We start from the raw sequence: 17,834 nt of genomic DNA on the forward strand, positions 1-17,834 counted from the left end.
TGTGGCTGGCACTGACCTCTGCCCAGCTCCTCGCCCAGCTCCTGGTGACCCCGTTTACATAATGTAACCTCACCATCCCCATCTTTAAGTCAAGGGTGATAATAAAATGTACCTGCTGGGCTTTATTAATACAGGTAAATGCAGAGCGGATGGAGAGAGAACTGCCCCTCAGGGTAAATGTCCACACAGAACTTTCATTCATCTGTGTATTCATTCATTCAGAGTTTACTGCACCTCACACACTGTTCTACGGGCACGGGGTGTGTTAGTGCACAAAACAGGCAAAATGCCCCGTCCTGGGGCTTGCATTGTACCTGGGGTAGAAACTGGAGAAGGAGACAAAACGATCAGCCACAGGCAGGATAAATAATCCTATGAAACAGTGTGTTGGGAGGTCAAAGTGCTATGAAACAAAGAAAGAGTACAGAGGAGTGAGACTAGCATCTTTTTTTCTCCAGAATTTGGATCATTTCACTGTTACTCATGCTTCCTCCTAAGGAAAAGGGATAAATTCTTTTTGCCTCCAGGCCTGCCCCAGCAACATTTCCAGCTCCTGCCCTTGTTCGACCCAACCATGTGAGTGAGTGATAGGGATGAGGTTTTAGCACTAATTCACTCATTTGCTCTTTTCACTCACCGGTATTTACAGAACACCTGATTATGGAATGTTCGGTGTGAATCAGAAGTTCTTGACCTGAAGGGTTTTGCAGGTGAGGACGCGGGTGAATAATCGAGGTGAGAAAGTGGTCAGGGCGGCCAGGGATGGGGCTGGGGGAAGCGGGCGCTGGAGGGGAGAAGCGAGCCGTCTGAATGCAGCCACCCTGCGCATGGACCTCCAGCCTCCACGCTGGGTTTTGGGGCCTGTTCGCTGGTTCCTTGCTTTGGCTCTCTTCTTCCAATGAGCCTGTCCCTAACGTAGGGTTCAAGGCAGAGAAAATAGATGCTGCTCTTTCTGAAGGGGAAGAGACATTTTCTGAGTTGACGCGGAAGCAAAAGCAAGACCCCGGAGCCCAGCTCCCCCAACCTCAGTGATGAAGAGACCATCTGTCCAGCTGTGTGCCTGGCCTGTGACACGGCCCCACTTCCCCACCCTGCAGTCTGTGGCCTGGCCACTCGCAGATGGGCCCACGGCCATGCGCAGAGGCCACGGGCCTGCCACCTCCAGGCCGGTGACTTCTCCAGTGCAGAGGAGAGACCCAGGCTTGAGGGAGGAGGCTCGGCCGCATGGCTGGGGACCGAGGCCGCGTGTTTCTGACCACAGGCACAGACGCTCCGCCTTGGGGCTTTGGAGCTAGAACGAGTCGTTCTCGCAACACTCAGCGCTCACATGGACCCACAGGCTCTCCCGCGCCCGGCCCCCTCAGCTGCTGAGTCACCCTCCCCAGGGCTCACAGAGGCGCCGGTCCAGAGCCAGGCTGAGTCATCAGATGATGAATAGCAGAATTCTTATTCAGGCTGTCACCGCAGCAGTGGTGGGCCCTCATCCCCGCCTCCTGCTTCCCCACCGGGCCACTTAGAGCATTCTCTTATCACTTGTCATAAGAGACAAGTGGGGGAGGGGGCGCCCTGGCAATGAGCACAAGGCGGTCTTGGGGTGCACGGGGCATTGCCGAGCTTCCCTTTCTGTGTCTAGATTCTGGACCTGTTTGGGGATGGGTCCTGGCCTGTTAGCTCAGGGAAGAACCTGGGATCTCATTTCGTTCAGCTCTCTCATCGATGAACGAGGAAACAGACATGGGCTTAGGATTCAGAGCTGCTCGAAAGGGCAGCTTTGGGGTCAGAAACAAAATCTGCTTCTAATGAGCAAAGCTCCCGGGTCTAGGGTTCCGCATCTCTAACACAGTGTTGGTGGTGGCCACTTCCATTTTGGCGGTCGATGGATGTGAAGCACAGGGAGGGAACATTCGGTAACTGCTGTTTGACCCCTGCATTTGATGAGGGAGGACAGAGGTTGAGTGAATTGGAAGGAAGGACCGGAGATCTTCCTTCTTCCTGCTCAGGACTGAGAGAGGAGGGTCAGGGACTCCTGGAGGGACTTTGGAGAGCAGGTCAGAGGAGGTAGGTTTGGCCAGTAGGTGGATACTTCCCAGCCCGGCAGGGGCCACCGTGGTATCACAGACACAGCAGGTCAGGTGGAGCCCGCAAACCAGAAAACAAGCAGAGACCAGTGATGGGCACAGCCACCCTGACCTGCACCCCCACTCACCTCCTTTACACACAACTTCGGGGGTCCTGCTGGGCCAGATCACCTGCTGGCTCCCTCCCACGAAATGTGAGCCTGGAAGATGCAGACCTCTGCCCAGAGGGCCCCTCTGTCCCACAGAGGCAGGCGTGGCCTGGGACGAGGATGGGGGAACCACAGACGATGACAGACCCTGCGGCTGAAGTGTCTCCAAGGACTCCAGGTAGCATCTTCGCAGTTACAGCAAGAAGGGCCATACTATCTGATTCCCTTCCCTACCTGGGTGTTGATCGTTCCCCACACACATGAACCATCTGAGAAAAGGTTCAATTTTTCAAAGGAATTTATTAAGAAACAGCGGGGCGGGGGGGAGATATAAAGTACACAATTAAAGGAATGAAAGAGTTTACAACATAGCTTCTTCAGGCCAGTGGCAGCTAAGAAATATTTGCTGGGCCGACACCAAGGGTACGGAGGCCCCAATTCCATTTTCCATCCCATTTCTCTTGGCTGCTAACCCAACCAGCTAGAAACTTCCTCCAAAGAGAAGTCAGATTGCCTTCCAAAACCTCCCCAAACTACTTCCCAATTGCCTTTACGGCCCTTCTCTGCCTGGTCGATTCCTCACCTAGGCTTTGGGTGAGGTCAGCCAGACCCTGCTGAGCCTTCTCCACTCTCCCAGTCACTCTATTCCCATCTGCATTCGTTTAAATGAACTACATTCATGAACCGGTTGGGCTGGTTTGGTCAAGTCACCTATTTCTCTAAGCCTACATCTGATCTTGACCTTTCTCTTGTTGGGAGCAACTTCTTGAGCAGTGTCTCTCGCAGCTCCCTGCCCCGGTTAGTCCAAGGCTACCCTCTCCCCCAGACAGAACTCTGTCCCTCCGTCCAACCTCCCACTTAACTTCCAGGTGGCTCTAGTTCTCAGCTAACCCGCCGGGGTGGTGGTGTAGTCGCTAAGTTGTGTCTTGACTCTTGAGGCTTCACGGACTACAGCCCACCAGGCTCCTCTGTCCATGGGATTCCCTGGGCAAGAATACTGGAGTAGGTTGCCGTTGCCTTCTCCAGGGGAATCTTCCAGACCCAGGAAGTGAACTCTTCACCGCTGAGCCACCAGGGAAGCTCGGGAGAGATGATCAAAATACCTTGATATTGGCACGCACTTACCACATCCTGCCCAGCTCAGGTCACCAACCTCATCAACTTCCTTGGAAGATTTCTGACTTCTCTCTTGGACATCGGCCCCATTGGAATATTATCTCTGTAGATTATCCTATGAGTGGCTTTATAGATACAGTAAGAATAAGACTAAGGCAAACGGAGAGCGACTCCCTCCCAAATTGTTATCTTCTCTTACCCAAAACAAAAAACACAAAACTGGGCTACTCTGGCCATTTCTTCTACATGTTAGTATACAGGTTTAGTAGAGCCTGATTCTCAGCTGGCTTTTAGGAGCAGAACTGAGCCTTAGCAAGATGGCCATCGGTCCCTTCTGCACCTACGCTCACTGTTGAGTCTTAGCAAATGGCTTCTTCAGATAAACGCTGGAAAGCAGAACTGAAGAGTCTCCTCCAACAGAGAAGCAGGTAACAGCTCTTCCCAGACATTCTCGAGCCTCTCCCTCACAATACATGCATACCACATCCCCTTTCAGGCTTACCCTGACAAAAAAGCATTAACTCAGTACTATGAATACAAGTCGGTTAAAATTTTTCCTAACCAAGACCTCACGCCTCTCAGCCAGTCCTCACGATAACCCTGTGAGGTTGGCACAGTGGATATTATGACGGGTATTTTACTGATGTAGAAACAGGTCCACAGAGGTTAGGGAGAGTGACCAATATTACACAGCTGTTTAGCTGGAAGAAGGTGAAAGTGAAAGTCGCTCAGTCGTGTCCGACTCTCTGCGACTCCATAGACTATACAGGCCATGGAATTCTCCAGGCCAGAATCCTGGAGTGGGTAGCCTTTCCCTTCTCCAGGGGATCTTCCTAACCCAGGGATTGAACCCAGGTCTCCCACATTGCAGGCGGGTTCCTCACCAGCTGAACCACCAGGGAAGCCAGCACTCAACCCAGATCTCCACTGCCTCTCTCATTTCGAGGCACAAAAATACGAACGAGGTTCTCTACTCCTCTTTTCTCTACCTAAATGGCACCCTCCTTTTGTACACAATCTGGGAAGTCCCAAACAGGAAAAGGAATGATGGATCATGTTAATTGTCACTGTCCACTGCGGGGGTGTGATGGGGGGATGTCATATCTTTCATGATGTTCCTGATTTCTCAACATCTGTAGTTGAAGCAAGAACTCTTTGTCCCGGTGCTGCGTGGTGCTTTCGGCACCAGGATGTGTTAGGATTCCCAGGTCACAGTTGGGAGGCTGGGGATTTTCCTTTCAAAATGATGCTCAAGTGCTATACTTCCCATCCATTTCACATTTCCCCAGTGCCGCGTGCCTCGCCACCTCGACCAAGCCCTTCTCCTGTCAATCGCCCCAAGCCTGACTTCCCAGGTGTCCCCTGCAACTGCTTCCTCTTTACAATATCTGTGGGAGTCTCTTCCTGTATCCAGGTGGTATTTCCCCTCTGAAGTTCTCTATTCCCACCTCCTGGCTGGAGCCATTCCACCAGCCTGGCTCTCTGCACACAGTTCCCATGCAGCTCTGCAAAACTGTTGTTCTAACCTGAAGGTATTTATCCCTTAGAGGCCAGAACGCTCCAGGACACATAAGCAGGACACCCCGATTTCATCTCTTTTGTGACTCAGAGCTGACTCACGCTCCTGGAGGCTTAAGATAGGCTGAGTCCACAGTGCCCCCTACTGGAGATTTCCCACAAGCCAAGGTTTTGGACACCTTGGTGGGTCCCACTGTTTGCTGCTGCTGCTGCTAAGTCACTTCAGTCGTCTCTGTGCGACCCCATAGATGGCAGCCCACCAGGCTTCCCCGTCCCTGGGATTCTCCAGGCAAGAACACTGGAGTGGATTGCCATTTCCTTCTCCAATGCATGAAAGTAAAAAGTGAAAGTGAAGTCGCTCAGTCGTGTCGCTCTTAGCGACCCCATGGACTGCAGCCTACCAGACTCCTCCATCCATGGATTTTTCAGGCAAGAGTACTGGAGTGGGGTGCCATTTACTAGACACCAATTCACTCCACAGATGTTTACTGAGCACCTACTAGGAGCCATCACTGTGCTGACTCTGAAAAAGACAGACGCAGTCTCCCCACTCGTGCAACTCACCCTATACCACCTGGTTCCATAGAACCACAACTCGGTTTCCAGTTGGTCTGAATGAGCTGGTGAACTCAGTAAGACCGTCTCTTGCCTCTGGACACTCCACAATGACAGATCACCCATGGGAATGCCTGACCACTGCAAACCTTCCCAGGGCACATTCCACGGTCAGCCACCAAACAGGCCCCTGATCTGCTGGCCTTTCCTCCCTGCTGGGTCCAGACCCACTGGGATTCTCCCCCTCGCTCCTGCTCTACCCCTACCCCCGCCAGAACAGTCTCATTTATTCTGACATTCATTTGCAAATCCAGGAGTTATTCTTGAATATCATTTATAGAGGTGTATTTTTCTGCAGTACAGTTAAGCATATACGTTATTTAATGGACAATAGTAACTGAAGTAGAAATGTGCATATATGAATAACAGCATGAAATAACTCAAAAAGAACCCAACCTCCCCTGTCACTATTTACACATTTTGAACCTGTTAACACTCAGTAAACTATTCAGACATGCTTTTACCTTGTTGCTATAATGATGTGATCAGAAATCCAAAAGCTTTTCTTTTTTTTTGCTTATGATTGCATCACAGAACATCACACTCGTCTAAATAGTTCTCATAGTTGTCATACATGAAGGCAGTAACTCACTGTCCTGCTAGACCACAATCAACTTGGCTATTCCTTCCAGAGCTGAGCTGTTTCCTGTCAATGACTATAATACAGCGTGGTCACAAATACCTATCTGCAAATCCTTTTTCTTTTTCAATTCTTTCCCCAGAACGTATTCCCCAATGTGAAGTAACTTCATCTTACAATCATTTCTTTCACTCCTGTCAAGTCCTGCCAAACCCATCTCCAGGAAGAAGCATTTATCATGCCAGGAGCCTATTTCCCCATGATATAGCTTCAAAAATATTTTTTTGATGAATGCAAATGGTTGATTTTCTTTTTCAATTTATGTGTCCTGGCCTGTGTGGATTCCCTTCTGGGGACCCAACTTATTTGGTCCTTTGAACCAAGTAGATCTCTTTAAGTCACTGTACACCCTGGAGACTCAGCTCTCAGATCAACACTCTGTAATTTCCTCCCCTCATCGATTTTTCCTTTAATCTTCATTATGATTTGCTGTGCACACATCTCAAATTTTTATATAATTGAATCCATCCACTCGACTTTGATTATTTCCCCCTTCACTTCATGAAACAAATCAATGGCCGCCCTGGAAAAAGATTTTCTTTTCCCTCCACCTAACGTCCTATACTTTCCATCTGGACTTGTCCAAAATCTCTCTGGTTCCCATGACCACTCACAGCCCGTGATCCTTACATTAAGATTCCATTTGGTCATCTCTCAACAGCCCTTGGCTAACCACGGCCACCTCAGTTCCACCACTGCCACAGCCCATGCAAAGGGCCTGTGGTTACGGCTCACTTCTGACACGACCCCTCCATACAATGTCCACTCCTCCACCCATGTCAGCCCCACTACTGACTTCTCAGGTCTTCCAACTGGTTTGGCCCCTGAGTTCCACACCTAGCCTCTAGGATTAGGTGTGTTCCCCACCCATAATAGCAATACAGACAAATGCCTTTAACACCTTAGTTCAGCCAGAATTTCTCAAAAGGAATTGTGCTGGGAAACTAAGAAGGGGCTAAAAATAAACTCCAGGAAGTATTAAGACATCAAAACAGAAGAGACTTTATATTCTACAGAGGTCCAACCTCAGGCTGGCTTGGAGGTGAGAGGTGAGGGAAGTTGGGAGGGTTAGCCCCAGGTAAGCCCTGCGTTTTAGACTCCAGCCCTACCAGGCTCCGTTTTCTAACAGCACGTTCTCTTCAGGGCTTTGAGGTAAACATGCATTGCCCTGGGGTAGTGTCTGTACTTGGTCCCCCACAAAGCCCACCCCGTTCTTCACTGGGGGATGCCACTATCGGAGGAGGAGCCTCAATTTCCCGGCTGTGGCTGAAGGCAATGAATGACCTCAGCCCTTCCATCTCTGCGGCGAAAGATGCCATTGACTGCCGGGTTCAAAATCTCAGGCCCCTGCTAACCTAGCCTGTCCCCTTCCAGCTGGAGAAGAGTGGGTTCTCAGCTCTCTTCTGCAAAGTGCATAATTGACATACCCTGAACCCTTCTTGGCTCCAAGGACCGTCTCTACCCACCTCCCCAAGCCCCTCCCGGGCCACCCCATCAGGAATGGTTTTGAAGAACGCAAATCACAACTAGTTTACATATCTTGGAAACCTAGACTCTATAGTAGCGGCAGTGGCAGTCACCACCCCCCCCAACCCCAACTCAAAAGCAAGAGGCATTAATGCCCAGCACCTCTCCAACCCCTCCTCCTCTGCTTCTGAGAATTATGGTCATGCCAACCCTGCTTGGTCCCTATCCCTGCACCTGATGAGGGGTTTGGCACCTCACATTGTGAAAAGCTGTCAACCCCTGCTCTCTGAGAAAATGCCCTTGGCCGCCACATCTCCTGGGCGGCCCTGCTGGCCTTCTCCCCACCCTTTTCCTCCCCCCCCACCCCCAGTCCCTCCCCAGTCCCAGCCCTTTAACTGTCAAGAGGGCGGACCCGAAAGACGTGGATGGTCCCGTTACTGAGGGACACGACCAGGTACCTGCCGTCCACCATGGTGGTCACCCGGGGCTTTTCCAGGCCGTGATAGGCCGTCAGGAAGTCGCCAAGCAGTGAGCCCTTTGGATCAAGGATCACTACCTTGTTGACCTCACGAAGGGTCAGAAAGATGTAGCCTTTCTTATCCACGGACACGGAGCCCGGCTGGCAGCCATGCAGACCGGGTCCCCGGTATTCCCCAACCACCTGACCCAGCCCATCACAGACCACCAAGCTATTCTGCTGCCAATCGGACCCTACAAAATGGCCCTGGGGGCTGGTGGTCAGGAACACCAGCGCCCGCAGGCCCCGGTTGGCCTTGCCCCCAGGGATGAACCGCGTGGCCAAGCTGCCTTCCATGTTGTACACCTCCACATGTCCGGACACGCTGACCGCCACCCGGTCCCCGCTCGGCATGGCAGCCACAGCGTGGCTGGCCTGGCAGAGGCTCAGTGCCCGGCGCCACTGCACCTCACCGTTGTGGTTGATGAGATAGAGCCGCGCGGCCGCTGAGAATGCCACGGCGTCCTGCAGGGCGGCCACACTGCATGGGGAGCAGCCCTCGGGCACAGGCACTGCGCCCCTGTAGTCGCCATTCAGAGAGAAGCGTTTTAGGGCCCTGTTCTGCTCATCCGCCACCAGGATCTCCCGGGAGCCAAAGGGACAGAGCCCAGTGATCCGGGGGGCGCGCTTGTCCCCGGGCATCCGGGTGGGGAAGGTACAGAAAAAGATGGGCCTGGGGAGGAGGCCGGAGCCCTCCAGGTTTGGCCCGGGGGCAGGGCTGGGCTCCCGGGAGATGGACTTGAGCCTGCCTTTGAACTTCCTCTTCTTGTTGGACCTGCCGCCCCCCCGGGCCTGGGTTCCTCCATCTTCCTGGGGTGTCTGGGCTCTGCCCTCTTTCGGGGTCTTGGCTCCATCGTCCTCAGGAGTCTCAGCTCTCTCCGCCTTGAGGGGCTGGGCTTCGTCCTCTTGGGGTGTCTGCGCTCTGTCCTTATCGGGGGTCTGAACGCCATCCCTGCTCTGGGGCTGGGTTGCATCACCTCCCTCGCTTCGGGCTCCATCCTTCTCGCTGTCCTGTGGCTGCTGCTTCTCAAAGGAGAGCCTCAGCAGGTGGCAGTTCTTGTCCAGGAGCCCGGGATGCAGTTCCAGCTGGGGCAGCTGGCAGGGAGCGGGCCCAGGCACCCAGGGACAGCCCTGCAGCTGCCGGAGCCGCTGGGCGATCGCCCCCTCCAGCGAGAGGATCTCAGCCTCGCGCCCCAGGCTAAGTACCCGACGGGCAAAGGCGGCCGCCTCCCTGGCCACTTGCTCCCGGCCCTCCAGCTCCCCCAGGCGCTCCCGAGCAGCCTCCTCGGCAGCTTCGACGTGGGCTCGCAGTTGCCCGAGCACCTCCTGCTTCTGGGCCAGGAGGGCCCTGAGAACTCGCTCGGCCGCCTCCTCCACCTGCGTGACCACCTTGGACGCCTGCTCCCGCAGCCGGGTCAAGGCTTCCTTTTCGGCCAGCCGGGTGGCCTCCAGCTCAGCCAGGTTGTTGTCCACGCCGGCCAGCAGCTCCTCGAGGCCGGGCCTCCGGGCGCGCACAGCCTCAGCCAGGGGCAGGCAGGGGTGGTCCAGGTGGGGGTCCAGGCGACATTCTCGGCACAGCAGCTGGGAGCACGGCTGGCACAGGAAGCGCAGGGCCTCCCCCGGGTGCTGGGGACACTGGGCCGCCTGGCGCTCCCGGGCCTCCTCATCGTACCACCCGGCCCTATAGCCCACCAGGTCCACCACCCGATGGCTGTGGGTCTGTCGGGTGCACCGGTGTCCGTCGGCACAGGCCTGGCACAGGTCATCGGCGCAGTCCAGGCATCGGGCGGTGGCTGGCCCCCCGGCACTGGCGCCCCCCATCAGGGGGCACAGGGCACAGGCCGGCTTCCCTGCCCGCAGGTCGCCACCGGCCCGGGCCTTCACCAAATCCAGGAGTCCGTTGACAAAGAAGTTGGTCTTGAAGGCGGCCACGCCCGTGGGCGGCAGGGGCACAGACTCGCGGCACTCAGGGCATCGGAGGCGGCCGCCCTCGGCCAGCTGTGCCAGGCAGTCCTGGCAGTAGGTGTGCAGGCAGGGCAGCGTTTTGGGCACCTGCAATTGCTCCAGGCAGATTTTACAGGCCAGGAAGTCGCTGCTCAGGGCCTCCAGGAGGGATGGTGAGGAGCCCTGGGAAACCATCCTGCAAGCAAGAGGTCGAGGGCACTCCTGAAGTGGCCGTCCTCTGCCCTCCCACCTCTGCCCCATACTCAAGCCCCACCAGGTCTGGGGTCTCACCTGAATGGCTGGGAATTTTCTTGTCCTCTCTGGAGCTAAAGAACCGCCTCCCTCCTCCGTACACACGTTCAGAAATGTGAAAAAGTAAAAGCTGCCTTCGCGCGTGTCAGGCCCTGCGAGATCGGAAGAGACCAAGGGGCCAGGCCTTAGAGAGCCCATGGGGTAATGATGGGTGCCCCTGCCCGCCCGCCCTGCCGCTGACAGGCCTTGTGGCACATGGGGTGAGAGTCTGGTGTGAACAGACCCTGAGGACCCTGCTGTGTGTGAGCTGCCGGGGCGGGGGTTGGGCAGGGAGGACACAGCAGAGGGTCTACGGGGGCAGAGTCCCCTTGACTCCTGGCAGGTGGGGCGGAACAACGGGCTTCAATTGCCGGGGCCCCAAGTCCCAGGGCCCCAAGTCCCAGGGCCGGGTACACCTGCCTCCCGGACCGCCCCCCTCCCCCTCCGCAGCAGCATCACAGGAACTGGGGGCCCCCCAACTTCCTGCCCCGACGGCCCCGCAATGGGCTCTGGAGAAGTCAGAGGGGCGGCTGAGGGGAAGGGGCTGCCCGGCTCTTTCCTTCCAGCTTCTCGGATTCCGGGTCCGAGCCCCGGCTCCCCCAGCCCTTTTCTTTCCGCCCATCTTGCTGCTGGAGGCCTCCTCCTTTCCGAGGAGCCTCTGGAGGGTCGGAGTCACGTGAGGCTCCGTCTGCGAATGCCCCCCGCATCCGGCACAGTGGCCAGTGAAATACTTGATAAAGAAATTTGGGGCGTTTCCCCCAAACTTCCAGAAAGTAGCGGCTGGGCCGAGGGTCGGGGCGGGCAGCGCTGAGAGAGTGCGAAGGGGGTTTCCCAGGGAGACCTCAGCTCTCTGGCCCCGGAGAGAGGCGCCTCCCCTCTGCTCCCGCCCTCTGGGTCTCTGTCCCCCTCCCCTCCCTTCCTCTTCCTCCGGCCGTCTCCCTTCCCCCACCCCCTCCAGTCCACCTCTCCCTCTAGCCGCCCCCCAAGCCCCCTCCTTACCTAGCTTGGGCTCCAGGACCCAGAGCTGGGGGACCCCCCGCCCCAGCCCTCGGAGACCCTGATGCGGCTGTTGCCGGGCTCCCGAGAGAGAAACAAAACTGAAACTAATCGTACTTCTGCAACTTCCGTCCCAGGCCCGGGACACGGACTAGAACCGCCGCAGGCCCCGCCCTCTTCCCTCCCCAGCCTGGACCTCTTCCTCGGGAGGGGGCGGGGGGCCTTCCCCCATCAGCGGGGCACAGTCCCCGCCCGCAGGCTCCCGGGCTTCGTGCGGGCTGGGTTAGCTATCGCGGCTGGAGTCTCCGAGGTCGGCCTGTCCGTTTGAGCCTGGGGATTTGTTCAGCCTGCTAAGTGTGTCTGTCGCAAGGGCAGGGCAGCTGCCTGAGGATGTATCCTCTACGGGAAGAAATGAGAGATCTTAGGTGATTCTCGGAGACGCAGGGTAACCAGAGCCCCGGCCTCGGGCCAGGCTTCCAGGGCTGCGGCATCCAGCCCTAGGTGAGGCCCTTCTACCACAATTCTCTGCTGAGATTCTGGAGGGGGTCCTGGAGGAGGTGTCCCTTGAGATGAGTCAGAAGAGTGCAAAGGGGTCGGGGATGGCCAGAGGAGAACGCAGGGAAGGGCATTCCAGGAATTGGGAACAGCGAGGTGGGCCCAGAGGAATGAGACACCACATACTCTGCGGGGGCTCCCAAGTAATTCAGGATGGTTTGTGGGAGAAATTACGGTTGCCAGGGGGAAGGATGGGGAAAGAGATAGGGAGGCTGGGCATGGGCGTGTGTACACTGCCATGTATACACTGCCATGTTTAAAATGGACAACCCACAAGGTCCTACTGTATAGCATAGGGAACTCAATGTTATGTGGCAGCCTGGATTGGAGGGAAGTTTAAGAGGGATTAGATACATGTACATGGGCTTCCCAGGTGGAGCAGTGGTAAGGAATCCACCTGCCAATGCTGGAGATGCAGGAGACGCAGGTTCTATCTTCCAGGGGAAGACCTCCTGGAGGAGGAAATGGCAACCCCCTCCAGTACTCTTCCTTGGAGAATCCCATGGACAGAGGAGCCTGGCGGGCCACAGTCCGTGGGGTCACAAAGAATTGGACATGACTGAGCACGCACGCACGGATACGTGTATATTTATGGCTGAGGCCCTTTGCAGTCCACCTGAAGTTATCACAACATTGCTAATCGGCTGTACCCCAGTACAAAATAAAAAAAGTTAAAAAATAAAAAAGGAACAATGTGTGGGAAAGGGACATGTCACTAGTAGCAGATGATGTCACCGAGGAAGCAGCGGCTGGATCACAGAGAGTCTTAGGGTCTACATGACAGAGTCTGAGATAAGACAGAGTCTTCCCCAAAGCCAAAAGAAGCCATCGAAGGACATTTCCCCCAACACCTTCTGGAAATTATGAAGCACAAAGGAGTCGAAAGAATTGCAACAAACACCCCCATGTCTATCCCCTAGTTTCTGCAGTTAACACCTTGCCATAGTTGATTCATCATACAGCTACCCAGGTAGGCATCCGTTTATTCACAGGGACAGGATTTCAGGAAGAAACACAACCGGTGAGAACTCACTCTGGCATCAGCCAAGAGAACAGAGGGGAGCTTGTTTTCCAGGTGGAAAGCGGAGGGGTCTGAGCTGACACAGCACCACTAGGGGCAGGGTTGGGGGTGGAAGAGGGGAGCCTCAGGAGTGAGCAAGCTGGTACAGGTGACAGCAGCTGAGGTCTTGTAATTGGCCCTGTGAGGGAGATGACAGAAGGAGAGCAGGAAGTCCTTCGGGTTTTGGAGACCTGGAGGTCAGCACAGAGGGCTCAGCGGGTGATAACCCGGGCTTGTGACTTTTCCAGACTTTTCCAATGAATCTGTGGTTTTGATGAAGTTTGCCCAGCAGAGTCCAAAGTGAGACGAGCAGGGCTGAGATGGCACTAAGAAAACATGTTCAAGGGCAAGTGGGGGAAGGGCCTGGGGCGAGAAGAGGCTGAGGGGTACTTCCAGAGACGTAGGTGGAAATCCGAGAGAGAGAAGGTCCCAGAAACCTCGGCTGGAGGATGCTGCACCTCCAGAAGGGGGAGGCGGTCACTGCGGCCCAAATGCTGCAGACTGGACGGTCAGCCATGATGAGCACAGAAGAACATACTGACCACGTGTGTCCCCAAGTGTGTGTACACACCTGTGCATGCGCGTACAGACCCCGTGTGTGCTTGTCCTTGCACAGTCAAGGAAGATTTCCTGGATGGCTACCTAGTGGCTCAGTGGTAAAGAATCCACCTGCCAATGTAGGAGACGTGGTGGGTTTGATCCCTGGGTCTGGAAGATCCCCTGGAGGAGAGCATGGCAACCCACTCCAGTATTTTTGCCTGGGAAATCCCATGGACAGAGGAACCTGGTGGGCTACAGTCCATGGGGTTGCAGAAGAGTCAGACATGACTGAGCCCAGGGGCAGTTTATAATCCCTGGTGGTCCAGTGGTTAGGACTCTGTGCTTCCACTGCAGGGGGCACGGGTCAGATCTTTGGTTGGGTAACTAAGATACCCCTGGAGTGGGTTGCCATTTCCTTCTCCAGGGCATCTTCCCAACCCAGGGATCAAACCCACATCTCCTTCATTGGCAGGTGAGTTCTTTACCCCTAAGGCACCAAACATAACCTGATTTAATCCTCACAGTAACCTCATAAGGTAGGTAGCATTCTTGCCCCCATTTTACAGATGAGGAAACTGAGTAATAGAATAAGTCACCCAAGGTCACACAAAATGCTGTGGCAACACAGAGAGAAAGTGTGATTTCTCCTGGAATGGTGGGGGTGGTGGTGGTGGTTGTGTGGGAATCAGGAAGGCCTCATGAAAGAAGCAGCATTGTAATGATTGCCCTTCCCTCACCCCGAACGTCGAACAATTGTTTAAAGTGTGAAGCAGACCTCAGGAAATTGGTTTCTTCTGCCTGAAATCAGGCATCCAAATCAAGGGGTAACTCCGCTTACAACCGAGTGGTTAAGTGTTACCATGGAGACCTGGGGAGAAGGAGGAGTTCCTGCCAGATGCTGGGGTTTCCTCAAGAAGCCTCTGCTGCTGGGTGTTCCGATAAGATGGGAGTGCGGGTGGGTGGAGGGATGTGGCAGGAGATGGGAGCATGCAGGCAGAACGAACTTCACCATTTCTTATTGAGAATCCTGAAAGACCTTAAGGTAATGGGGAGCCATTATAGAATTTTTATTAGGCAAGTTTGGACTCTTTCTGCAGGTACTTGGGGGTGAGATTAAAAGCAAAGGTTTTTGATCTTAATTTATACAAATATGCATAATTGAAAATAAAATTTAAAAGACTCATATCATCATTATAACAAAATAACTCTTTTTTCGCTATGTGTATTTCCTCTGGCCTCTGTCCTTGTGAGTATATTTCACACAGCTGCGTATATATATTTATACATATCTGACATAGTTGTATATATAGCGTACATGTACTTTTTGTCTACTCGTCAATCTCAACACACATGCGTCTCAGGGTTGGGAAATTCTCCTCAAGTATTTCGTTGCTTCTTTCCCCTTTGCTTTCTCTGTTTTCCCATCTGGAACTTCCATTATTCGGTTTTTGCATCTCCCAGATGGTCTTCTAATTTTATATCTAATCTTCTTTTTTTTTTTTTTTTTTGTACTACTTTTTGGGAGGTTTCCTCTAACTTAAACTTTCAGTCCTTGTGCTTTCCTTCGAATCTGCTGCCACGATGCTAATTCACGAGTTCCTTTTATCGTTTACTTCTCTGAGGATGTAAATGACGGTATTGTTATTGTCATTGCTGTGGTTGTTGGTGGTGGTGTGTGTGAGAGAGAGTTTTCTTCGTCTTGCACAGTATCTGTTCCTTCCAAGCTGTGGTTTCCTTCCCCTCTCTTTCCCTTCCTTCCTCCTTTTTCAGGTGACTGTAGTATTTATGGTTTTATAGTTTCTTTTGTTTATTTTTAAAATTGTTTTATATTTTTAAATTAGCTTTCTGAGGTATAATTTATGTACAATGAAAATCATCAATTTAAATGTAGAGCTCAATGAGTCTCGCCAACGTATACAGTTAAATAATTACCAACACAATTACACTATACAATAGTCCAATATAAAAATAAGGAAATTGACCTTGGCACGACGCTGTGAACTTGACTGAGACCCTATGCAGATTTCACCAGTTTTCACGTGTGCTCAAGTGTGCGTGCGTATGTTGTACGTGTGTGTGCTCAGCAGCTCAGTCGTGTCTGACTCTTTATGACTTCAGGGACTGTAGCCTGCCAGGCTCCTCTGTCCATGGAATTTTCCAGGCAAGAATACTGGATTGGGTTGCCATTTCTTATTCCAGGGGATCTTCCCAACCCAGAGATAGAGCCCCCATCTCTTGCATCTCCTGCATTAGCAGGCGAATTCTTTAGCACTGCACCACCTGGGTAGCCCCCTGTTACTGGGTATTAGTTCTATGCAATTTTATCACAAGTATAACCACCATGCCACCACAATAATCAAGACACAGAACTGTTGCATTAACACAAAAAAAACTGTTCCTTCTGTACTGCCTTCTCTTGTGTTAAAAATATTTTTATTGGGACTTTCCTGATGGTCCAGTGGTTAAGAATCCACCTTCCAATACAGAGGGCACAAGTTCTATCCCTGGTCAGGGAACTAAGAGCCCACATTTAGTGGGGTAACTAAGCCCAGGGGCTACAACTAGAGAGTCCAATTAGGGAAGCCCCTGCATGCTGCAACAGAAACCCAGATCATCCAAAAAAAAAAAAAATATATATATATATATATAAGGTGTAACTGAGAAATTCTTTAAAACATTTCTACTGTATTATTTTAATTCCACTGTTTCTATGTTTCTAAGCTCATTTCTTAGTGATTACTCTAGGAACTACAGTATGCTTCTTTAACTTATGAGAAACTATTTCAGATTTATAATGACTTAAATCCAATAAATATATAGCAATGTAGTTCTATTTCTTCCCCTTCTTTATTCTATTTTTGTCATATCTCCTACATCTACGTGTGTTAAAAACCCAACAATACAGCCCTATAATAATTATTTAAACAACTTCATTTTTAAAAGACAGTAAAGGAAGGAAAGATATAGATCAGTGTTTTGATTTACCCATGAGTTTAGCATTTCCTGTATTATTCTTTCCTGCGACTTAAACCTACCATCCAGGGTCCTTCCTTATCAATTCCAAGGACTTCCTTCTGTAAAACAGGTTGGCTAGCAACGACTTCTGTTTGTATTTATCTGAGAATGTCTTTATTTTTTAATTAAATTTAATTTTTTTGTTTTTTTCTTAATTTTCTTTTTTATTTTTCTTTTGTTTATGTTTTTCATTTTATTATTTTTTATTAAATTTTAAATGAGAAATTGATTTAAACAGCATGTTTAACTCAAAGAGAAAACCTTTCCTTAAAAGGAGTTTATCACTAAAGACATATTACCATACATGTAACAACTACATACTTGAAAAAGTTCCAAAATGGCCCTTGATTTTTATAATAACAAATGAAAACCATTGAAATTCTCCAAACAAGTTATGAGGGTTTTATTATTATTATTTTTTGTTGAATAGCAAAAGCTAATAACCTTTTGAAATATGAAGATATTTCCCCTGGTTTTTGCTTTCTGCCAGCTCCCCTCAGTTTTACAGAGGAAACGGACGTGCAGGTCTCACAAGACATTGTTGTTCAGTCGCTAAGTCAGGTCCAAGTCTTTGTGACCCCAAGCTCTTCCCTCCTTCACAATCTCCCCGCGTTTCCTCAGATTCATGATTCATTGAGTCAGTGATGCTATCTAACCATCTCATCTCACGGAATACTTAGCAATATTACATCCCAGACAAGTATCATTTTTAAAAAACCATTACATTCTGGAAGTAGTTATGCTTCCAAAATAGTTTCAAATGAAATTATTGGATAATAGTCACTTAAAAGTAAAATTATGGAGGCAGACTTCACCTGGGGCCCTATGACAACATGGGCTGGCTGTCTGCTTTAGGTTTGCCTGTATCCTGAACCCATCAGGCTGGAGGTGTCCACTTTCTCTGAGAAGCATGACTGATGCTTATCTCTTGCTCCAAAGGAATCCTACCTCCTGCTGTCCAAGCAAGTCAGGTCGCAGTCTCCAAATGCCTGCTCACCTTCTTTATGCCAAACTGCCGATGCAGTCCCAATTTTCTTGATGATGTGAGTCTTGGAGTCACTCCGTCTTATAGCAACCAAAGTTGCTCTGAGTCATTCAAACTCCATCTGATCTCTGATCAGACAGCTGTCACAGCCCAGCATCAAAGACCCTGGGATCAGATGCCCAGTGACAGCCAAACCTGCCTGGCTACCCAGGTTGATAGTCGGTTCCTTTTACCTTTCACACTCCTCGACTTCAGTAACACTTTTTAAAATCTATTTTTAAAAAAATGTCCCAGCCTCACAGTGGTAAAGAAGACTGCTCCTTGATAGAAGCTCGTAAAATGTCGGCA

General features: G+C 51.8%; 1 protein-coding gene across 1 annotated transcript; it reads right to left on the reverse strand.

Moving 5' to 3' along the window:
* Positions 1–2,507: 2,507 nt before the first annotated feature.
* TRIM56 (tripartite motif containing 56) lies at positions 2,508–11,493 on the reverse strand. Its single transcript, XM_015104227.4, has 3 exons — positions 11,335–11,493; positions 10,336–10,448; positions 2,508–10,240 (listed from the first exon to the last, which is right to left on the reverse strand). The coding sequence occupies exon 3, from the start codon at positions 10,237–10,239 to the stop codon at positions 7,975–7,977; it is 2,265 nt and encodes a 754-aa protein (XP_014959713.2). The 5' UTR covers position 10,240; positions 10,336–10,448; positions 11,335–11,493; the 3' UTR covers positions 2,508–7,974.
* Between the last annotated feature and the right edge of the window lie 6,341 nt (positions 11,494–17,834).

Source organism: Ovis aries, chromosome 24 (genome assembly GCF_016772045.2).
Source record: "Ovis aries strain OAR_USU_Benz2616 breed Rambouillet chromosome 24, ARS-UI_Ramb_v3.0, whole genome shotgun sequence".
Lineage (NCBI taxonomy): Eukaryota > Metazoa > Chordata > Mammalia > Artiodactyla > Bovidae > Ovis > Ovis aries.

Bases quoted from the DNA above. Each gene is read 5' to 3' on its own strand.
- TRIM56 (XM_015104227.4), bottom strand. From the start codon at position 10,239: ATGGTTTCCCAGGGCTCCTCACCATCCCTCCTGGAGGCCCTGAGCAGC.